Source organism: Apium graveolens, chromosome 1 (assembly GCF_009905375.1).
Source record: "Apium graveolens cultivar Ventura chromosome 1, ASM990537v1, whole genome shotgun sequence".
NCBI lineage: Eukaryota > Viridiplantae > Streptophyta > Magnoliopsida > Apiales > Apiaceae > Apium > Apium graveolens.
Window position 1 is genome coordinate 184,574,814 of NC_133647.1, and position 24,046 is coordinate 184,598,859.

Sequence of the window (24,046 nt, forward strand, 5' to 3'; positions counted from 1 at the left end):
AAATTTAAAAAGTTAAAATCTTAAGAAGTCCTCATACTACAGACTATAAGTCGCTTAGCCCAGAGGAAAGTGGGAGTCTTGAATAATATGTGGATGATTTAATATTATTTTTTTAAAAAAATTCTTGATTTACTAATTATTTTGTTATATTATAATTTAAATTACTAAAATTAATATTGAAAGTGTTTGATTCCCTATAAAAGATGTAAGAAATAAGTTAAGTGTGATTAGAAATTAAGTTAAATAGTAATTCATGCATTTTATAGTTATTTAGATATATGATTTAATTTTTTTATTAAATAATATTTGTTTAAACTTTATTTTGGAAGATGTAAACATACTTTTAAAGGTGTTAACCAACCGACCAAACGAAACCATGTTTCACTTATAACATTACAGTACTATATTATACTAGCCTAAAACCCGTATATATTATAAATCATTAAAGCTCTGCAAGATTTTTTGTTAACTCCGTCAAAATTCGCAAAAAATTAAAATAAACGAAAATCTTTTAAATCCATGGATTATTATCAATCCTTCAAAATCTCAATTAAATACAACTTCTAAGTAATTTAAGTTAACATCCGTCGGTCGAGTAATAAACTTTTAATATTACGTCTATCATATCATAATATATATCGTAATATAGATAGTATAGATTTTAAAGGTTGTACGTATATATATGATCGCAGAGCATTTGGATCATGTTGATTTTGATAAAAAAAAAGTGTTCAACATAGAGAAAAAAGGTGATTTAAGATATTGTGGATGCACCCGTCAACTTGAATAAAAGTCTAACAGAAAGGCTTCTAGAAAGTAGAATTAACAAAGAATAAAAGATTTAAGATACTGTGGATGAATTTTTTGCTATGTTTTTCGATTTTATTTTTTTGAGGAAAGTACAATTGAGACATATAAAGATGCAATTACTTGTTGTGTTGCTTATAATAATTTTCTTTGATTTCAATCTTTACTTGGTAGAATTTGGAATTGCCCTAATCTGATAAATAACTTAAATTAAGATAATGTAGGGAACAAATTGATGTTAAAAAGAGAACTAATTGATGTTAAAAAGGAAGAGTATTAAAGGGATATTGCAAATCCAACTAACTGTATGTAGTCTAGTTTTAATTTTTATTTGGTATTGGATCAATTTTATAATTTTGTTTAGTCCAACCCAGGTGAACAATATTGTATATTATTTTGTTTAAACCAAGTTCATTAGATATGTTATAATTTTATTTATATTTATATAATTCTATTGTCAATACTTATCAATTTATGGGAGTGTTTTATTTGAAGTATTTTTATAATTATGGTGACCAGACCGACTATCAAACAAATTTTTATTGTTTCGTATTTAATATAATAGTATAGATTTGATACATAATTTATTTATTTTTTAATTAAATTATATTTGTTTAAACTTATTTTTGAAGCTGTTAACACTTGTTTAGTAAGATGTTAACCAACCAACCAAACCAGATCATATTTCGCTTATAATAGTATACTAGCCTATAGCCCGTGCAATGCACGGTTGTTTTAAATACAGGTATTTAAATTTTTTAATTTTAATATTCTATTATTTAAATTTTTTAAATTTTATTAATTATTTAATTTTAATATTTTAATAAGAATCATCTTTAATTCGATTTTAGCCTTATTTTAACCTTCAGTTGTATACATAATTTTGTTTGAGCCTTAACACATTATATCGACAAAATTTAAGTAATCATATTCAAATTTTAATATAATTTATTTAAAATCGGATATATTATACAAATTTTTTAGCCCTAATAAAAGTAGTGTATATATATATTTATTTATTTAGTTGGTTTAATTATTTTTTGGTTTCAATTTTTTATCTTGATTTTACTATATAAATTTATTTTAGCTCGGATGAAAGTATATATTATTTTGTATTTATCCGACCCTATCATACAAATGAACGAATAATGTCCAGTTTCGTTTTTAAGAAAACAACTAGCCCAAAATCCGTGCGATGCACGGATTATTTTTAATATTGCATATTTTTTTTGAATTTAATTTGAAGTAAAAATTTTAAGTTATGAAACTTATTCATTTGAAATTTTAATAATATGATTGGATAATATTTATTAATAAACACATAGTTGTATAAGTTAGTGATACTATAGTTTAAAAAAATAATGTATTGATTAATATTTATATTTTTATTAAAATTTATAGGTGTGTTTACGAAAAATTATTATATTTAATTAAAAAGTAAATTTTAGCTGAGATCAATAGTACACAAATTGTCATTAGTTAAACGACCAAATCCAACTAACTATATTCAGATTTATGTTATTTTAATATGTTTAAACCGAATCAATGGTAAAATTTTATGTGTCAATTGCAAAAAAATTATGTTAGCTTGAGGCCCGTTATATCAACCAAACCTAGCTAATTATACTTACTCTTTTATTTAATTTTATTTTAGTCTGGGGTGATTATAATTTTATTTTAGACCGAATGGATAATATATATTATTTTGTTTTAATTTGATGACATTATATCGATCACACAAATTTCCTTTCAATTTTTTATTTTGTTATAGTCCGGTCCAATTATATAATATTTTTAGTTGGATCAATAATATTTATTATTTTATTTTAGCCTCATTCTTAAAATCCAACTAACTCTATGTAGTTTTAAAATTTTCATTTAAAATTGGGTCAATAATATAATTTTGTTTAGCCCAGTTTGGAATATTTTATATATATTATTTTGGTTTTAACAAAAACCATTAGACATATTATAATTGTGTTATGAATATTTATATATTTATGAAAGTATTTTATTTTAAATATTACTATAATTAGGGTGACCATATCGACTACCAACTAAACTTTCATTGTTTCGTCTTTAATATAATATTAGCCTAAAACCCGTGCGATGCACGAATTATTTTTAATATTACATAATTATTTTTAAATTTAATCCGAAGTAAGAATTTTAAGTTATGGAACTTATTTATTTGAAATTTAATGATAATATTTATTAATATACACATAGGTGTATAAGTTAGTGATAATACAGTTTTAAAAGATAATGTAATGATTGAAATTTATATTTTTATTGAAATTTATAGATGTGTTAACGAAAGATTATTATATTTAATTAAAAGATAAATTTTAGCTAAGATCAATAATATACGAATTGTTATTAGTCTCTTAACCAACCAAATCCAACTAACTATATTCAGAAATCAGATTTATTATAGTTTAATATGTTTATACCCGAATCAATCGTAAAAATTTATGTGTCAATGACAAAAAAAAATATGTTAGCTTCAGGCTCGTTATATCAACCAAATCTAGTTAATTATACTTACTATTTTGTTTAATTTTATTTTAGGAGGGTTGATTATTATTTTATTTTAGACTGAATGGATAATATGTATTATTTTGTTTTAGTTTGATGACATTATATCAACTGCACGAATTTCCTTTCAAATTTTTATTTTGTTAAGTTCGGTCCAATAGTATTATGTTTTTAGTAAGATCAATAATATTTATTATTTTATTTTAGCTTGATTCTTCAAATCCAACTAACCATATGTAGTTTTTTTAATTTTTTATTTAAAACTGGATCAATAGTATAATTTTGTTTAGCCCGACCGAGTGGATTTTATATATTATTTTGCTTTAACGAAAACCACTAGATATATTATAATTATAATATGAATATTTATCTATTTATAAGAGTATTTTATTTTTAATATTATTATAATTATGGTGACCAGACTACCAACCAAATTTTTAATGTTTCGTCTTTAATATAATGGATACTCTCTCTAGTTTCGTTTTTATAAAATAAAATGGATATTGTAGAAATAGAAGATCGAATTTCATTATATAAGACCTTTATATCAACCAAACAGTAAATATATTTAGTTTGTTTGTGATCATATTCTAGTTTGGGTTAAATATTATTTAGTTTTAGACTAGATGGGAAATATATATTATTTGTTTTAACTCGATTTCATTATATCAACCAATGAATTAGTTGTAATTAATTTTATTCCGGAGGAGTATGAATTAGTTGTATTTAGTTTTAGCCCGGATAAGTACTATATATTATTTAAAATCGTACCGATATTATTTTTTATTCTTTTTTAGGCCGATATAACAAATCAACTAACAATATTTGGTTTTATTTTATTTTTATTTTAACCCGGATCAATAGTATAATATTGTTTAAACCTATATGAATAGTTTATTTTATTTTATTTTATCCCGGACTGTCATACCTACCAACCAATTATTCTAATTTTAATCTTGTTTTAATCCGTACAATAATATAATTATTTTGGCCCGGGTGATTAGTATATATATATATATATATATATATATATATATATATATATATTTTCAAGCAAAAGACCATTATACATATTTAATTCTTTTGTTTTACACCGGCTTTTCTAGCAAGAGACAATTATATATATTTAATTATTTTAATTTACACCGGCTCAATAACATAATTTTTTGGCCCGGGTCAATAGTATATATTATTTTGTTTTAGCCATAAACCATTATATATATTTAATTCTATTTGTATTTATATAATTATATTGAGTATTAGTCTATTAAGAAAAGTGTTTTATGTTAAATATAAAGTTGCCAAAATAAAGGTGACCAAGGACCAACAATCAAAATTTCAATGTTTCATCTTTAATATAATAGTATATAATTCTATTTATTTTTATGTAATTATATTCCGAGTACTGATCTATTAAGAAGAGTGTTTTATGTTCAATATAAAATTTCCAAAATAAAGGTGACCAAAGACCAATAACTAAATTTTCAATATTTAGTTTTTAATATAATAGTATAGATAGATGGTTTCGATTATAATAGTATAGTATTATATTATATTACATACATGAATTAATTTTTTAATTAAATTATATTTGTTTAAATTTTATTTTGAAAGGTGTTAACAAACTTTTGTAGGAAGGTGTTAACGAACTTTACCAAAAAAAATCATATTTCGCTTATTATATATACTAGCTTGATACCGTGCGATGCACGAGATGATTTATAATTTTTTTTCCAATATTTAATTTTTAAGTATAAATTTTCATTTTTCATTACTCCATCAAATTATATGTTATATATTTTATTTGTATCTGCTCTAATACTTGTGTCTATTGTATATTCTATTTATTGTATACATGTTATGTTTTATACATTTAAAATTATTGTTTTAGCCAAATAATTAAACAACTACTTTAGTTTTGTATATATTGATTTTCGTTCACTCCATCCAATTATATGTTATGTATTTTGCTTGTGTCTGCTCTAATACTTGTATCTATTGTATACACGTTATATTTTATACATTTAAAATTATTGTTTTAGCCAAATAGTTAAACTACTACTTTCTTTCCGACCACAAAATCAATTTAATTCACGTTATGTTTTATACATTTAGAATTATTGTTTTAGCCAAATAGGTAAACTACTACTAATTTAGTCCCAACCACCAAATCAATTTAATTCCTTTATACTAATCATATATAAAATATAATAAGTTAATTGTTGTAGTCGGAGTCCAACCTGTATCCATTTACTTTATACTACTATTTCTAAAATTATTATTTTACCTCTGACGACTAAACCATGCCATATTAACTCCTTATGCTAATTATATATACGATATAAAGTACGTACTAACTTAATTTAGTAATTTAGATTAGTACAATTTTTTTTCCCATATAAATGCACGAGGAGTATTATTATAATTATATAATTTAAAAAAATTATAATTCTATCATTAAAAATAATTAGGTACTCTGACGAGCCCCCTAAGTACTCCTTAATGACATATTTCTTCAAGCCAAATTAACACAGAATTATTTTCTAAAGTTTAATGTACAACAAAAGAGAGAGGGAAATTTTCAATTAAACAATGATCAAGATTTCTTATTTCGAACTCATAAAATAAATGTGAACAAAAAAGTTTTACTCCTATAAATTTTGATATTCCTAGACCCTAAAAAATTGTATCAAATTCTTTCTTTCCCTATATCTCCTCTGCCTGTCTTCCCCAAACATACCTATACAATCTACATACACATAAAATTGTCTAAATTTAATCAGATTTACACACCATGGCACTCAAATTCTGGATTTTTTTAGCTATAATTCAAGTGCTTTTAACAACAATAACAGAAGCAGTTAGATTTGATCTTGAATCAGGTCACACCAAGTGCATTGCTGAAGACATCAAAGCTAACTCTATGACTGTTGGGAAGTACACAATTGTTAATCCCAATGAAGCCCATCACACTTTTTCTCAAGAACCTCAGCAGCCTTTGCCTGATTCTCACAAACTTACTGTCAGGGTAATGTTTATCTTTGTGTTTATTTATTTTTGTTGAATTTAAGTTTTTGGTATTGTAATATGTTTGAAAGATTGGATTTTTAGTGGATGGTTTGGTTTAGATGGATCAAGAACTTGTGTTTGTGTAAAATTGGGGCAGATGGTTAGGTGTAAACTATGAAAAACAAAACTTTATTGTGTAATATGTGCAAGATTGGATTTTTAGTGGATCATGTGTTTATAGACGAATCAAGAACTTGTGTTCATATACAATTGGGGAATATGAATAAGTATAAACTACGAAAAAACAAAACTTTATTGTGATGTATTTGAAAAATTGGATTTTTAGTGGATGGTGTGTTTAAAGATGGATCAAGAACCTGTGTTTGTGTAAATTGGGGAATATGGTTAGGTGTAAACTTTGAAAAATCAAAACTTTATTGTGATATGCCTGCAAGTTTGGATTTTTAGTGGATTATGTGTTTATAAATGAATCAAGCTTGTGTCTGTATATGATGGGGGAAGATGGGGTGTAAACTATGAAAAAATAAAACTTTATTTTAATTTATGTGCAAGATTGGTTTCTTTATTGGAATTTGTGTTTTCCGGGTACTGAAGGACTTGTGTTAATATGATTTTGTATACATTGGGTAAGAATTCGGTATAAACTATGAAAAAACAAAACTTTATTGTAATATGTCTGCAAGATTTGATTTTTAGTGGATTATGTGTTTATAGGTGAATCAAGAACTTGTGTTTGTATATGATGGGGGAAGATGGTTAGGTGTAAATATGAAAAAACAAAACTTTATTGTAATTTATGTGCAAGATTGGTTTTTTATTGGATTTTGTGTTATACGGGTACTGAAGGACTTGTGTTAATATGGTTTTGGGTTCAGCAATTTAATTGATTATATAGAAAGAATGAAAGAACGAAACTTTCTTGCAGCTTATTTGCAAGATTGGACTTTTAGTGGATTATGCGTTTTAGTTATGAAATTAGAGTATCTATGTAAAATTAGGTTTAGATGGTTAGGTGGAACCAATGAAAGAATGAAACCTTATTAGTGTTTTGGTTTAAAATCCAAGTTTTAGTTGTTCACTAAATTAAACTGATGTTAGAGATATGGTTTATAGAGCTTCTATATGATTATTGTATGGGATGTTCAGACTGCGATATTGAGTGCAGGTGACGGCTGCATCTGGAAATAGCTATCACTATGCAGATCATGTGCAGTCTGGTCAGTTCAGTTTTCAGGCAGTAGAAGCTGGAGACTACATGGCTTGTTTCTGGGCGCTTGATCAGAGCCCAGCAACAACAATGACGGTTGATTTTGATTGGAGGTCAGGTGTGGCTGCCAAGGATTGGTCTAATGTTGCCAAGAAAGGCTCTATAGATGTAAGCATTTTCTTACTGTTTGTTACGATTTATGTTTGATTACTCAACTTTGTGGTTACATGGAAGTAATGGATGACGGAAATCCCCAATAAACTTGACTTGTTAATTAATACATGTATATATGGGTGGCAATCCATGGAGGGCTCCCTTAGATAGAGGTCGGTAGAGAACCATTATATTTTATTTCATTTTTCATCATATATAGTTACAAATTTTATTTACCAAATTTTAAAAAAAAATGTTGCACAATTTTTTTATTTAAAAAATCATTAAAATTTGATGAAATAGTTTAAAATGGTTCTGTAGTAGAATCACAGTAAAATCACACTTATCCAAAATTATTCCACAGTAGAATCAAATTTAAAATCAATTACTTTTTTCAAATTTCAATTGTTAAACGTTTTATTATATTTAAATATAATTATTACTCTACATTAGCAACAAATTTGATGAAATTCTATAATAGAATCAAGTGTTCTCTACGGTTCTCTATATAAGAGGGTTCTCTCTTGAAGAAATGCATATTAAGTTATTATGGTAAAAAGGGTAATAAGTCTTTCGGGCAAGAGGGCAGAGTATGGCTTTTATTAAGTAAGGCGTAAACTGATTGTAGCAATATCTATTGGATTTTTAATTGCAATAATATGTGATAAGTAACTGTATTGTTTGTGTCAAGGGGATAAAATTTAATATCAAATACTTTCATAATTAGGTGACTGTTGATTGACAAACCTTAAGTTAGGAACACTTTTAGTTTGAATGTGCCTAGGGCTACAATTGATGGGATTATAATTCCAGATCAGCAACAATTGCAAACAAACATGCTCCTTGTGTTTGTGGTATACTTAATTTTCACATTCATGCGCAACGAGAGCAGCACAACAAGTATAATGCTCAAAATCTCACCTCAACTAATCATTTTATAAAGGAATACAATATTACAGTGTCAGCTATTCTTTTTGGCATTCTTGGGACCTAACTTGTAGAATAGGAATTTGATACCGAATAAAGGACTGAACATAATAATTAGGTAATAGATTCCTCCATTAACAGTTCTGTGTATGATTCTATTTGCCTAAGTAAGTCTATGTTGAAGTCCGTATGCATTGCTTTTGATTATTTGGTTATGATATTTTCTTCAATTTTTGAAATGTACTCGCCAAATTTTATTAGTACCAGTATAAACAGACATGTATATAAATAAATTATGGTGAACAATTTGCTCTCACATTTGTTACCAGGCCATGGAAATAGAGGTGAAGAAATTGTACGAAACTGTTACATCTATTCATGAAGAGATGTCTTATCTTCGCGAAAGGTATTAATTTATATTTCATTTAAATTGTTATTAATATACCTATTTATTCACAACCTTACAGTACTTGTATATTTGGCATTGTTTTCATCACCATATTATATACTTTTAGTGTTTGGATATTACGCTTCATATGATCATTGAACATCTTGTGAACCCATTTTTTTTAATATTACCATTTGAAGGCTTTAGTATAAAGTGACTGTCAGGAATGAGTGAGTTCCTGATCTAATTTGTTACTATTTTTGGTGTTTTCTGTGTTTTTAAGAACTGTAACAGCAAGAGATAGAGAGATTAGACAGAAATGAGGGAGAATTAGAGATAGAATAGAGATCAGAAGAGCTTAGATTGAGAGAGAAGAAACTTCGGGATGAAGATAGAGTTTAGAGAGAGAAAGTTAGTTACAGGAGAGAGAGAGAGAGAGAGAGAGAGAGAGAGAGATTGGTGGCAAATGCCTTTTCCATATATTCAACATAACAGATACAATACAGAAATCTGGTATATATAGTTACCAGCATACACAGCATAGTGAAGACCAATACAGGCATATACTAAGCCAATCCTGACAGTGACACCATAAATTTACTATTTAGTACTCCACACTAGTGAGAGTAGGTTTTACCAGATGACCCAAATTTTTATATATGAAGGTGACCACCATAATTGTTCAAAAATCATATAATATTTTGTTTATGTACCTACATATATTTTTGCTGATTTCCAGCAGCTATATCTACTACATCAAAACTAAAAATAAGTGGTAATTTTTTTAATGATAGTCATCTTATTGGAGCCCACACCTAAAGTCCAGCAATCTTAGGAATTTAAGCTAAACAAGATTTAAAAGAGAAAGGAAAAAGGCGATGTAATCGTATATATCTTTAGGCCCATAAAATAAGTATTTAACTAATATACAAGCAAAGGCATGAAGCTAACATAATTGTTGCTTGTATAATCTTTCAGGTTCTTGCAATTTTTCCAGTCCCATTACGTAAATAAGCCAATATCAGTTCACAGTCAATTACATTATCACTGTTTCGAGTAACAATGAATCAAAGAAAACCATATTTGCTTTGACAAAGTCCAAATCATTTCATCAAATTATCTATCGAGTCATGAAATAGATTCATTAAAAGACAAACAAATCCATTATCTTTCTCTTGCCTTTTCCATTTCATGGCCAAGTAACTCTAGAAAGAACTAAGCTACGAGGGGAAAAGATTACAGGTAGATTTCCTCCCTAATGAATCTGTAGTTGGTTCTGGGATTTCCCTAGAAGGCGGTTAAATCTGGCTGGGTTGTCTCTAGCCCAACCTCTCTGGATTTTCACACGCTAGTTGCACAAAATGGCATGGTAGGGGTTTAGATCAAGATAAATTACTCACAAAAAGAATGTTTAGAGGCTTTGAGTTCTGTTGATAGAATATTCATCCTTCAAAGGTTAAAATAGTTGTATTCCATGTGGGAAAGTCATCTTCAAGATACCCGCATGTCCAAAATTCCATTTTGGTAAATCAAAATGCTTTGAGAAAAGACATCTTACTAATAGCAAAGAGCAGTGTTATAAAACATGAGTAGGCACAAATTTGCAATTCAAAAAGTTGTGGTTTTGCACGAATAAGAATAATTTGCAAGTCAAAAAGGTGGTTTTACACGAATAACAAGATGGCAATAAAGAGTGCTTTAAACGCAAATTCGCACTGGAAACAGGCATGTCTGTGTAATAAGATTAAATTTCTCACCTCCCATAAGCAAAATCCTAATCCGTTTCTCTCACTTTCTCTTGGATGGTCACCCTCTTCTCTTCCATCGTTTTGTCTCTCTCACGCGTTGGCTCTACCATTTCTTCTCCACTGTGATTCTCCTCTTTATTTCTATCATTTTTTTCCTATGCTTAACTGAAAATTTTTAAGTTCTTGAGTTGCTAGACTTGGTCAATTAAAGTCCTGTGAGCTATTCTTTTTTGTTTTGTGACCATGTCACGTACTTTTCTTTTTTGATTAAAGTGTGCATTGATTGGTTTTTGCAAGCGGCTTGTCAATGCCCGCTCTTGCGCTTTTAATGAATTTGAATCTTTCACAACGGCTGAGAGTTTATGGCTTAATATTTTATTGCTGCAGGGAAGAAGAGATGCAGGACCTTAATCACACAACAAACTCCAAAATGGGATGGCTCAGTTTGCTGTCACTGTTGATTTGTTTATCAGTATCGGGTTTGCAGTTGTGGCATTTGAAGTCATTTTTCGAGAAGAAGAAGCTTATTTAACTCGGGTTATATATATCTTGTTGTGTAGACTATTTATTTTATTAGTATTACCTCATGTCAAAAGGACACCGGGTTAGAAAATTTTCAAACATATAAGATGGTAGTTTTAACTGTTATAGAATGAGAACTTTTTCGCGGTATTTTGGTTAATTCAATAATATCATCGACTTCTTTAAGCTGATTTAATTGTCAAACTATGCTTACATGAACCATATGGGATTCTTTTTTTTTTTTTCCAATCAAGGCACTGTCCTTTGTGTGTTGGGGGGGGGGGGGATGGGGGCTCAAGATATTGTTACTTTATAAATCTTCATGGCTTGAGCCTTCGAGAAACGGGTGGTGCAAGAGGTTAATTCATCAACAGTTCGCCTATTTGCATGCTGATTATTTAGTTTGCTCAAACATCAAATTACTGCATTTTTTCAGATTTTATCGGTGGAGCATTTTCCCTGTAAATGTTTGTTCAACATATCTAGATTCCAATAGATAAACTATATTTTCTTCCCACATGATTACTTGACTAATCTTTTGAATTATATTTTACATTCAATCGCTATATACTGGTATGCATTGATTCCTAACTGCTAACAAACAAATGAAAGTTAAGTAAAATCACATCCAGTTTTGATCAAGTCAACTTTCAACCAACGGGTGATAGTATTGTTTACATGAATTTTTCTTTTTTTGAAAAAAAAAATTAAATGAATGAAACTAAATATGAAGGGATCTGAATTAATTATGTATACTCTAAAAATTTGTTCTAACTTAAAAAACAAAGAAAAAATTAACCCAACATAAAATTGGTGAAGGGAGAAAAATATCTTTGGCTGTCAACTGCTTAGTTCAGCTCCTATATTTTGATATCTGGCCGGGCTTGATATGTCAAGAAGAAAAGATTTTCCAGTGATGTTCTGCTGGTAAAGTTTCCTTAATCTTTTCAAGCCTCTTAAGAATGTCTAGGAATGAAGGTCTCTTGTTCATATCTGCTGCCCAGCATTGTTCAGTCAAGCTGAAAAAAGGTTAATGGAATTAAAACTAGCACGGCATGTATTATTCTGCAAAGCAAGCAAGAATATGTACAAACCCAATGATCATACAACTTGGCTAACTTTAGTGTATGCGCGTAGAATTTTATAGTCATGAACACTAAAGATGGTTGAATAGTTTGACTTACGCTCTTAATTCTTGAGTAAAGCCTTTGGCCCTAAACATGGGCCTGTGCCCCTCAGACACATATTTGGCTGCTTCATAAGGTTCATGGTGTGACAAAGGTGGATCACCTTCAAGCATCTGCAACAAGTTACACGATCAGCTAGTAGACTTCTTATAATATCTTTGTAAACTTTTCCGGAACTTCAAGAAAGAGAATATTACCTCGTAGAGTATCATCGCAAAAGAGAAAACATCAACCTTCTTATCATATTTACGATGCTTGAAGACTTCAGGAGCCATGTACCGGTCTTTAATTTAATTCCAGAGAAAAATCAACAAAAAAGAAGAAAAGAGTGAGTAAAAAGTGTTTTATACTCCCTCTAAAGCTGTAAAAGGTATATATAACAAACACTTACAACTTCCAGTCTCGCCAGTCATTTTGTATACATCGCGAGAATCTTTCACCTTGATAAGCTTGCTTAGTCCAAAGTCTCCAACTTTTAAATGGTCAGCACTGGAGTTGACTAGAAGAACATTTCTGTGAAATTCACCAGTCAGTACAGTCAAAAGATATATACATGAATCCTGCCACCAGTACGTCTATACTCATGTGGGTACGTACATGCTTACATTTCTGTGAAGGTAAGTACATATGCAGACTTGCAGTTGGTATGTTTTTAACATACCAGTACAGACACATACAAACATCTATTAAATTTTAATTCTTAAACATAAAGCAACAAACCTTGGTTTCAAATCTCGGTGTATTATGACATTCGGCTCATTGTGTAGATACGCCATGCCTCTGCCAGTTTAAAATTTATAAATATAGTAATAATCAGCATTTAATTAGCAGAAGAAAATACAAACATTTATTAACCTATCTCAAATTTCATCACGGACTATTTCCGCAAAACTGGAAAGCACACGAGGAGAAAAATTATTGCACATGCTACACATAACTACACATAACTTAAGGCAAACTTGGATAAAACACAATTTCATCTAACCAATAATTAGTTCTGCTTAATTCTAAAGGCCATCAAGGATAGACCAGTTGGAATCACAGGTCAAAATGAGTGCAATACTTCCAAAGTATTAGTAAGGACAGATTCTAGTCCTTTCATATAATGAATACCAACGAATTCGAGTGTGTTCCCAGTCAAATTTAAACTACTCCAACAAGTTGAAGTTGAACTACTCATGAATTTTCAGTAATTAGTTTTTGTAGAATAAAAAATACTAAATACAAGTTTAATGTATTTACAGTTTATATTTTAACATTATAAGTTGCATTTAAATATAAAAAAAAATCATAATTTATATTCATAATTTAAATAATTATTGGTATATATTATACAATTTATATTGTTACCTGTATTTAACAAAAAAATTCTTTAATAATTAATACCTATAGTTAAGAAAATCGGAAAACTCAAATAGAATATGTTGAATGCATATTTGAGTACTCTTAACCTATCTGGATTATTTATAACAAATATATAGTGCGATAAAATTTGTCTTGTTTTTACTTGCAAATAACTTCCAGTTAATGAAATAGCGAACTGGAATGTTGTTAGCCAAAAGTCTAATTCAATGCAAAACGAGCCCCAACTACTTTAGTTCAAGTTCACCACAGGTTATACCTCCAGTACTCATAGTTGGTATAATAACTAACATGCAACAGTTTTCAAGGATGAAACTAATTAATATAGCAGAACCAGTGTCTACGAGCCGTTTTGATGATATTATATATGTATCACATTTTATCAGTTCAAGGTTCGCCATTAGCCAACTACTTGGTTACTGACTAGTGGGGCAACACATAATACATTTTACAGGACCGCAAAAATGCTGAACCAAATTCTCCTATAAAACATCTCATTTTCTTGGGGAGAGAGAGACAATTAAATACATTCATTTCTATTTTAATTTAGACGATTTTTATAGTCCATTTATTCCAGCCCAGATTGTGTATGCAGTTTTCACTGAATGGCAAGCTAAAACTTTACTCATCTCATCAAGACCTGCCACTTGAAAACAGAAGCCTGGGAAGAGTGCTATCACAACGATCTCCTTATGCTATTTTTTAATGATACAACTTAAGTACCTATAAATGCCTTGTGCTCATGTACCAACTACCAAATAAGATATCAAAAAAATGGAGATAGTAGAAAATTATAAGTTAGAAGTACCTGGCAATGTCTAATGCAAAGCTGACAGCTGTTGCTGGACTAAGTGCACCTTTACCCTTGAGATACTGATGGAGATCACCCTATGACCATATATAAGATTAAAACTTTAAAATGGCCTACTGAATTTATATATTTTTTTTCAAGAAGAAAAATGGCATCGTGCAAGTTAAATCCTCTCCAATTTGAGTGTGGGTGACACATTTTATGACATGCCTATTGCCTAGTACAAAATTAGATACAATGGTTAAAGTAATGTGACCTCACATGATACAGAATGTAGAGATTTATGTTGAATGTTTCAAGATTATCTCAATCAGATTCAGATATGAAGAAACTAAAACCAGAGTATACACATTAATGCATATGCCTTGACTTACCCCTCGTAGAAATTCAGTAATTAACATTAATGGCTTCCTATCGGTAACGGCTCCAAGAAATTGCACTATATTAGGGTGGCGAAGCTTAACTAGCAAATTCACCTCGTGCCTGAAATCCTGACTGTATCATTGAAATAATATGAATACGTAATCAAGATATTTAGAAGGAATAATCTCATAGTTGTGTTAAAACTTCTTAAGAGTTTGTGAATACTAATCACACATCTTTTTAGCGACAAACAGAGTCGCTCAGCAACAAACAGCAAATGAATATTGATTTCATATCCTATTGCTCAAGGTACTTATATATTGTATTCCCCGGTGCATGGATTCTCTTATAGTTAAAATTCACCTATTAAGAATTAATCTTTAAACATATGTTTTATTTTCATACTGTAGATGCAAATATTTATATCATACTCCCTCCGTCCCCCTCAATTCTTTACATTGGGGGACGAGGGCTCGGCACGCACTTTAATGCTTTTATTAAATGTAGTTGCATGTATTTTTTTTTTAAAAAAAATCTTCTAAATAAAATTATAATGTTCAAATTTTTATACAAAAAAATATTTAAAAATGAATTACAGAACTATAATTTATAGTTGCCTTAAAATGCGTGTCAAGCATGTGAAAAAAATGTAAAGAAATGAGGGGGACGGAGGTAGTACTAAACTGCAAGCAGTTTCTTATCGCCATAATCTCTCTGCAAAAGCTTATCAGATTCAATTTTATGCATAAAAAATGGAATATTTTCAGCAAAGAAGTGGAGAACTTTATCCAGGTCAAATGGAACTTATCATTTCAGTGATTATTATAATACTTTCTCGTCCTTGAAAAGATGCATGTTTAATGTTTGATACAAAGTTATAGTGTCATCTACATTTGAGCTGAAGGAATATCTTCTATACTTCCATATATTACTAATATAAAGAAGTAAAAAGATAATAAAAGCAAAGTGCACTTACATCACTAATCTGTCATCTGAAAGACTAGGAAGGATGCGCTTGACAGCTACAGGTGTTCCACGCCAACCTGATTTTACGATCTCACCAAAAGACCCCTAACACAAGTGGAAAATTAAAAAAATGTATTTATAGAGCTCTGCACCATTTTTCTTGTAATGGCAGTCAGTAGATTTTTGGAATCATAACTACAGGTAGATAATTTGTATTATTTTCATAGCAACTTCATATCTTCAATCAAATGTTTCCATATACATATCATTAACATGAAATCAAGGTTCATGACCTTAGGCTGCATATATATCTAGAGATGAAATATCTAGGAGATTCTAGGATTTATGCCTAAAAAAATATAAAAGGTCCCCGAAGCCTGAAAATACATTCGGCCGGCTTAGCCTATGGCCTTTTTATTAATAAAGTTAGCATCAACTTCTTGACAACGAAAGAGTACACTGTAATTTATCAAAAACCTTATGTACGTTTGATAATCATATACAACAGATGGATTGCAAATTGAACTATAGGCACCTTTATGTAACTCTAGTCAAAGAGACTTCAGCTAGTGCTAACTAGGTATCCGGGACTATAAGCTATTCGTAAATATTAAGTTTTCCCTATCAAATTATGATTTGCAATATATGCATACAACAAATTTCTTCAGATACTTTGCTAGTTTTTGTTGTAAGCCAAAACTTGAGACCACAAAAAGGAATTGACATGTAACTACAGCAATCTTGAAAATGCTAGAATGCACATGTGAAATATTCTAGATTCGAATGAACAGGATACACGATCATCAATAGGTACCTTTCCGATCATAGTTGAATGCGAGAAGTCCAGCTCGGACGGATCAATCTCCCAGTCACACTTTTTAGGTAAAGGGGGCGGAACAGGTTTTGGTTCAAAATGGCTTCCACTTTGACCCTGCAACCATTACGGCATTACCAGTATTAGTTTAGCACAACGGATACAAATAACAATCATCTGCGCCATCATTAAAAATTGCAGCAAATTCAGAAAATATCAACACATGTAGAGAAAATCTAGATATTTATGTCATTGTAAAAGTACCCGACCACATTTTATACTACGGTCCAAATCAAAATAAATGTTCAACAACCGGATAACTTACATAAGAAAGGCCACCATACGACTTCAACAACTCAATCATGCTATGTTTTTTAGCTCCTTCTGCATCAGCTAGAGGCTGGCATCAATTAAATCAAGTTCAGTCAACACACTTAAACCAACTATAAATAACCAAACCAAATGAGAACTTTTAATTTATGCAAAAATGAACATAATAATAAAAAATACAAAACCGCGTGACTAAAAATCAAACAGATAAATTTATTAAAAAAGCGACGTATCCACAGTACTCTTTTCATTCATATATAATGTAACTATTAAGCACAACTACTTGATTTTTCTCATTTCAACATACATTAAAAAAAATTAACAGTTATTCGGACAAATACATGCTAAAAGCCAAATAACGATTAATATAGTTCACACTTAACAAAAGTTAAAACATGTAAATAAAGTGAAATACGTGTTAAAAGTTAAAACAACTTAAACAGTCAATTACCGAAATGCAAGTAATTACAGAGTTAAAAAGACTTCAATTGAATACGTGTCAAAAGTCACGTGAACTAAAATACGTGTAAAAAGTCAAAACGTCCACGCAAAAAATAGTTACCGTGTTCTTCCAGCGATCGAAAGAGTTAACATCAGCTCCAAATTTAATCAAACACTTAGCAACATCAATTAAACCATGTAACGCCGCAACATGAAGCGGAGTTCGATAATCGTAATCTCTCGCATTCACGAGCGATCCATTTTCTTCTAGTAGCTTCTTAACCGCTACTACATCATTCTGATGCGCGTGCCACAGTATCAACGACGTTCTGCTCACTTTAGCCTTGCTTTGCTTCTTCGTCTCCGGTGCGCCGGTGGCGTCTGCTCCGGCGGAACCGCCGGAGCTTCCTTCACTTCCACTCATTCACAGCAACTAATTCAAAAGCTCGTATAATTCAACGGATCCAGAAATTAAAACGATATTATATACTATATGATATGAGTTCAAGTGGATTGTGTTTATAATATAAAAAATATTGAAACGAGTTTATATTGGCGCGAGTCGCGCGACTAATAATAATATTTATCGATTAGGATTGTATATTCGTATAATAACGCCTTTAGTAAATTCTCCTGATTCGGCAAATTCAATATATTAGAGGAATTCGGATAAATGCGAAAATTTTGTTTTCGATTTTTTAAAAGAACGTCATAGTAATGAACGCGAAAATTTTACTATTTAAAAGATTTTTAAGAATGTGAAAATTATATTTATACCAAAATTGAATATAGAGAAATTTGTAAGAATGTGATGAAAAAAAATATATATAAAAATATAATGTTGAGAAATTTTAGAGAACGTGACAATTTGTGAGAATAAATATAAATGAGTTAAAACGGAATATTTACAAATAAGAAATTTTATATGTAATGAGAAGTTGGAGTTACGAATACAAAAATTACGTAGATAGAGGAATTTTGTATGGGATATGGATGTGATTTATAAAGAGCTATTTATAAGTTGTGTGGAAGAGTTGGATTGGAATGAGTAGCTTGTGTATGGGGAGTAAGAAAAGTTTAGCGTGTGATTTAGATTTGAAAAAGGTTTTAACACTTGAGTAGAAATGGATAGGAAAGGTTCAGGTAAGAACAGTCAAGGGTCAACGCGGATGTGTGTATAAGTCGGTCGAGGTTTAAGTCGTACAGAAACAGATTTGAGATTCAGATTAGTATTCCACGTCAGATTAAAAAGTTTGAAATATTCGTCAATGCAAATTATATTCGAAAATAATTGCGGTAAATTTAGTTTGTACTTGCTTATTTTTTTTTAATTATATTTGCAATATATTTTAACCGGACTAGTTTTGTTCTTTCTCTAACTCTCTCCTCTGAAATATAGATTCCGTTTGGGAGTGCTGTTCAAAACACTTGTACTGTGAGAAAAAATGCTGGTGGAAAAAGGGATGTTTAGTATTTTTTTTTAATTTTTGCATATTTTGAGATATAATATGTAAAATTAATGTTTTTGAGAAGGTTTAACGGTGAAATTGATATCCACTTTCTGCAAAATGCAAAAGTTAAAAATAGCTTTTTCCAAAAGTACGGTGTGATATGCTTTTGCTAACCGCAACTTTTATAATAAAAGCGTTTTCCAGACGGCAGCTTTTAAAATTTACCAAACACAAAAAAATTAAAAAAATTGTCGTAGCTGTCTGCAACAGCAAACCAAACGAGACCCTAAGTAGTTAAGAGATTAGTTAAGAGATTGTATTTGTAATTAGGAGATCAATATAGAAGGTGTCATTACTTTGCATAAATTTTTAAATGATGTCATCTATTATGGAATAGGTATACTAGTATAATCTATTGTCTATCTTCGATTGTTCTAGACTTCATGTAAACACAGTTTGTAAATTGTAATGCTTTGTTAGGGTAGCAGATGATGACATCAGAATATTTGTAAGGTCTAGACTCCGGAGTAACAAAATCGCCAACAAGTAAATAATAAATATAACATAGCAATAATTGTTATAGGTTCACTACGCTGGAATTTGGCAGCAAGCCTGAGGCAGGAATCCAGTGAAGAACAAACATTAAACCAAAAGATGGAAGGAAGACTATGCAGTATATTTTTATGCCATAATTTTGGCAGACCTTGTGAAGAGGCTGTCAACAACCTTCCCAATGTTTGAAATGGTCTCTAATGTTGCGGGGTATATTGCATCTGATTTAGGATCATCAAATATCACGAGGCATCCAGCGCCCTGATCTAAAGTCCCTGCAAATTTCTTATCCAGAATCATCTGCGACAGTTTCTTCTCCACATGGTCTTCAGGTAATTCAATTAATTCTGCAATATGAGTGATCTCCATAATCACGTATCTATAGGCAACATTCGGTATCATAATACACTTGTAGCTTCTTCTTTTTTTAACTGTTTTCTCCCAGGATTGTGGTAAAACATCTATACATAACCATCAATTACCACTATAATACAAATGTAGCTTGGCAGATAAAACATAGGCCCTCTGCTGTGATTTTAACTTTCAACAGGTGATGGTAGCATGGAAAACATAGAGTTTGTTATGTAGGTGTAGGTCTAAATTAGTATGTAGTTCCCTTCTAATGGGAGGAGGAGGTCAAGGATTGGAATGTTGTCAAAGAAAACAAGATCATGTATAAATGTGTGTGATTATCAAAACTCAACGCAAAACTATTGCTTGCGTATACAGAAGTTGTGCAGCAACTGCAAACTGAACAATTCATAAAACACTACAAACTTAAAAAGGCTGAACTATACTATAGGGGGACATTCTTTAATAAAGAAAAATCCTCAACTTACAAATCAAAAGTTGGAATATGTTACAGAAGCGTGTATACAACATACCACCATATAATAAAGAAATAATAAATTTATTAACTTAAACAGACCTTACTGTATTTCATGCCATTAAGAAGATACAATCATACTACAGTATTATTTAGAAGTGATCAAAGCACTTTTTGGTCTTGCGCAATTTGATACAAGTTTTAGTGCAGGGTGAGCAACTTTAGAACCAGAGAGATACTTGAAAAAGGTGCATACTACCTGAATACCTAATATCTCACCAAGGTTCCAAATTTCCACTATTCTCAAATTTAAGGGAAAAATCTACCTTGGCAGTCCAAAGCTGAGCTTTCTTGTTAATCTCAAACAACACGTCCCTCCCATTCTCATCATCATTGCTCTCAGCACCATAATCATCATCATCGGATTCAAATAAATTATCTAAATCATCTCCATACTCATCAGGTTCATCATCTCCATCGTCAACTTCCACTTGTTGGTGTTCAGTAGGACTGCTAGTGATGTCGTCAGCCTTTCTCCTCCTCTCTTGCCTCATCCTCTTCCCTTCATTAACCAAATCCAGCAATAATTCCTTTGTCACTGTTGTTGCATCCCTCTCCAAAAGTACACCGTTGTCATCATAGCCTTCTACTAAAAAGACAGAGTCCCTCTGACCTTTCAAACTCACATAAAACAACTCAGGATGCCTTACCAACAAACCCCTCAACTTGTTGGGAAGCCCAAAATCCCTCCGGAAGTGTGTCAAATGGTCAACCAACGTCCTCTTCTCAACTGTCATACCTAACACCTCCCTCACCACATCACAAGCTCTCTTTTCAGCTCTCAGTGACTCTTTTTCCAGATCTCCAGCTTTTGTATTATATGGGCATACATCCGTGAATTCTTCAAACTTCTTCAGAAACTCTCGGTGGCGCCTCTTCACAGTAAACCCCTTTCTCCGAAGTCTTAATTGATTGAATTTCAAGGGTCTGTCCACTATTAAATCATTCGGTTTAGCTACCTCTGTCGATGGCATACGTTTGGCCAACTGTGAGTCCCACGACACAAGCTCAAGAGCACGGCCATATGAAGTGTCTACAGTCTTAAAGCGGTCTGGATGTTCATTACAGAGACGAGTCCGAAAATCAAGAGGAAGGCCAAGATCAGGGGCAAGGTGAACCAGCTTCGCAAAGAGAAGCCTGTGGTGCAACGAAAGCATCAAAAGTTTCTGTAATTTTAAAGCAAAAGAAACAGCCATATCAGACTTAAGCTTACTTTCTTGCTTGGAAAGTGCTGTTGCCTCCGGGGTTAAACGTACACAAAGTTGAGTGAGTGGTTTTGTAGCATTGAGCGGTGTAGAAGGCATTGGAATCCAAAAAAGCTCAAAAATAGTCGGGTACCGATGAATCATGGAAATAATGGATTTGGGCTTAGAAACAGCTAAATAAGACCTACACTTACACAAGTCATTGAGATGCATAAAATGCTTAGGTTTTGAAAGCAATAGTGTTTTAAGTTTTTGTACAAACCTAAGCTTGTTTTGCTTCTCTACATTCTTGTCTAAAGATGGGTCTTTAACATGCTTAAGAGCAGAAACAATTGTAGTAGAAGAATAACAATTGTCTTGACATTTGTTACTCCTTATGTTGTTACAGAATCTTCTATTTCCCACATTGGCCTTAGTAGAAAAGATGGGCAGTGGGAGAAAATCTGATCTGAGGGCAATGACAGAGTTTTGCTGACTATGAATATGTACAAGTTGTGGTAAAGGTGAAATTGTGATGGCCATATTTATAAACAGACAAGTTTGAACAGATAGAAATCAGCTGCGCATATAATCAAACATTTTGTGAGCAAGACACGGGAGTGCCACAAATTGAGTACGTGGGAAATTCCAGGTGGTACCAGAAGATTGTGTTCCACAGGGATGATGATTGATGAGGATTCCGTATCAAGATTATGAGTTTCCCCTCGGACACAAATTTATAGTAAAAGTCGTTTGTTTACAGACGTTTTAGTATAATCGAATAGATTGTGGCCCATATTTCGTTTAGTAGCACTCATGAATTCACTGGGTAATTACTGTTTAAATGGAATATATATATTATTGGGTGAGAGTTAAAAATACCCACGGGGATTGGGATGTAATTGATCAAAATATCTATTTTCAAAATATATGGATGAAAATACGATTTTGATTACGTATTTTATAATTGGGTAAGTGTAATACGCATTTGAGAATTATGTATGTAAAAAAATTAGTAAATATACGCATTTCTAGTTTGAATATTATTATTGAGATACGCATTCGTATCTAAAAAAAATACTATTGAATAACCAGTTGACAAATGCGTATATAGTACAAAATAGAATATCTAAATGACAAATGCGTATCCGAAACGGTATTTTTCGCCATCCACTTTCAGAATGGATATTTTCAGCCATTTGCACTAAAAATTGTTATTTTTAACATTTTTTTCTACATTGTTTAGTAGAGGAAAGCGGACAGTTTTGATGGTTAGACGGTGCTTCCTGCTAAATTCAGTTCAAAATTATAAAATGCGGTTAATCATGATTATAAAACTATACTTTATGTTAGGAATATGTTGTGTACTTGATGATAAGCTAAACAAAACATCTTAATAGATTTAATTTAGTGAATTTTGTAGCACCCGACGGATGATCAAGTATAGTCCTGACGGATGATTCAATATAGTCCCGACGGATGACTAATTGATATCCGCCGGGTGAGTAGCTTATGTAACAATAGTATGGTAGCACATTTCTGCAAACAACTTTGTATAGATTCTGTAATAGCTTATGAATCATGTAGACTGCTAGTAGATGTGCAGAATAGGTTGATTAAATGTAAATATAAGATGTCTTGTAATTCTGCACAAATGAAATGGAGTCAAGTGATAAATGGCTACCCGACAGATGATCGACAAAGCTACCCGACGGATAATCGACAAGGCCACCCGACGGATAACAAACATGTACCCGACGAATGTTCAATTCAAATATCTGTTGACAGTGACAACACAGTCACATGCGTCGAGTGTTTGCAAAACGAATGTGACAGCCTGTTTAGCATGGTTTTGAGAACAAAGAAGCATTCAATTTCCATGCTATTATGAAGATATTCAAAGATGTTGGAATAGAGTAATGAAGCAGCATGGAGTTAAACTTGATAGGTTTTATTTTATTATCTTGTCTTATTATCATGTAAACTTGGTGCCATATAAACCAAGTGTAGCAAGTAGAACAAAAACAACAAACCAACTAAGCAAACACATTTTTAGCAGAGAAACATTTGTAAGTTGTATTCTGTAGAATTTCTCTGTAGTTTGTTTGTTCACTTGTAAAGCAGCTGTGAGTTATTCAAGCTTAACAGGGTTCTCTTGATATATATATATATATATATATATATATATATATATAAATGGTGGATACATTCAAATCCACCAGAAAGTTTTAAAGACCTGAGTTTTTATTACTGTATGTTTGATTAACTTGAATCTGTATTCCGCACTTTGCAAATCAAACAGTTAGATATAAATTGAGTTAGAACTATTTTTCATATATCTCAAAAAGAAACCATAATTACATTCAACCCCCCCCCCCT

The 24,046-nt window shown here is 31.0% G+C and overlaps 3 protein-coding genes across 3 annotated transcripts; 1 reads left to right on the top strand and 2 right to left on the bottom strand.

Annotated features, from left to right (window-relative positions):
* Positions 1 to 6,011: 6,011 nt before the first annotated feature.
* LOC141673237 (transmembrane emp24 domain-containing protein p24delta9-like) lies at positions 6,012 to 11,488 on the top strand. Its single transcript, XM_074479968.1, has 4 exons — positions 6,012 to 6,373; positions 7,541 to 7,750; positions 8,992 to 9,068; positions 11,186 to 11,488. The coding sequence occupies exons 1-4, from the start codon at positions 6,140 to 6,142 to the stop codon at positions 11,328 to 11,330; spliced, it is 666 nt and encodes a 221-aa protein (XP_074336069.1). The 5' UTR covers positions 6,012 to 6,139; the 3' UTR covers positions 11,331 to 11,488.
* Positions 11,489 to 11,952: 464 nt separating this feature from the next.
* On the bottom strand, positions 11,953 to 18,452 carry LOC141673240 (serine/threonine-protein kinase VIK-like). Its single transcript, XM_074479972.1, has 11 exons — positions 17,716 to 18,452; positions 17,149 to 17,223; positions 16,824 to 16,940; positions 16,020 to 16,114; positions 15,055 to 15,175; positions 14,678 to 14,757; positions 13,228 to 13,287; positions 12,899 to 13,020; positions 12,705 to 12,790; positions 12,505 to 12,620; positions 11,953 to 12,339 (listed from the first exon to the last, which is right to left on the bottom strand). Exons 1-11 carry the CDS (start codon positions 18,016 to 18,018, stop codon positions 12,213 to 12,215), a joined length of 1,302 nt encoding a protein of 433 aa, XP_074336073.1. The 5' UTR covers positions 18,019 to 18,452; the 3' UTR covers positions 11,953 to 12,212.
* Positions 18,453 to 19,592: 1,140 nt separating this feature from the next.
* LOC141673244 (protein WHAT'S THIS FACTOR 1 homolog, chloroplastic) lies at positions 19,593 to 22,503 on the bottom strand. Its single transcript, XM_074479977.1, has one exon. It carries the CDS (start codon positions 22,208 to 22,210, stop codon positions 20,699 to 20,701), a length of 1,512 nt encoding a protein of 503 aa, XP_074336078.1. The 5' UTR covers positions 22,211 to 22,503; the 3' UTR covers positions 19,593 to 20,698.
* Positions 22,504 to 24,046: the final 1,543 nt, after the last annotated feature.

Bases quoted from the DNA above. Each gene is read 5' to 3' on its own strand.
- LOC141673244 (XM_074479977.1), bottom strand. From the start codon at position 22,210: ATGGCCATCACAATTTCACCTTTACCACAACTTGTACATATTCATAGT.
- LOC141673237 (XM_074479968.1), top strand. From the start codon at position 6,140: ATGGCACTCAAATTCTGGATTTTTTTAGCTATAATTCAAGTGCTTTTA. The intron at 7,751-8,991 runs GTAAGCATTTTC...ATTTGTTACCAG, and splicing joins CCAAGAAAGGCTCTATAGAT to GCCATGGAAATAGAGGTGAA. The intron at 9,069-11,185 runs GTATTAATTTAT...TTATTGCTGCAG, and splicing joins ATGTCTTATCTTCGCGAAAG to GGAAGAAGAGATGCAGGACC.
- LOC141673240 (XM_074479972.1), bottom strand. From the start codon at position 18,018: ATGAGTGGAAGTGAAGGAAGCTCCGGCGGTTCCGCCGGAGCAGACGCC. The intron at 17,224-17,715 runs GTAACTATTTTT...AATTGATGCCAG, and splicing joins TCGATCGCTGGAAGAACACG to CCTCTAGCTGATGCAGAAGG. The intron at 13,021-13,227 runs GTTTGTTGCTTT...TGAATTTCACAG, and splicing joins CACCGAGATTTGAAACCAAG to AAATGTTCTTCTAGTCAACT.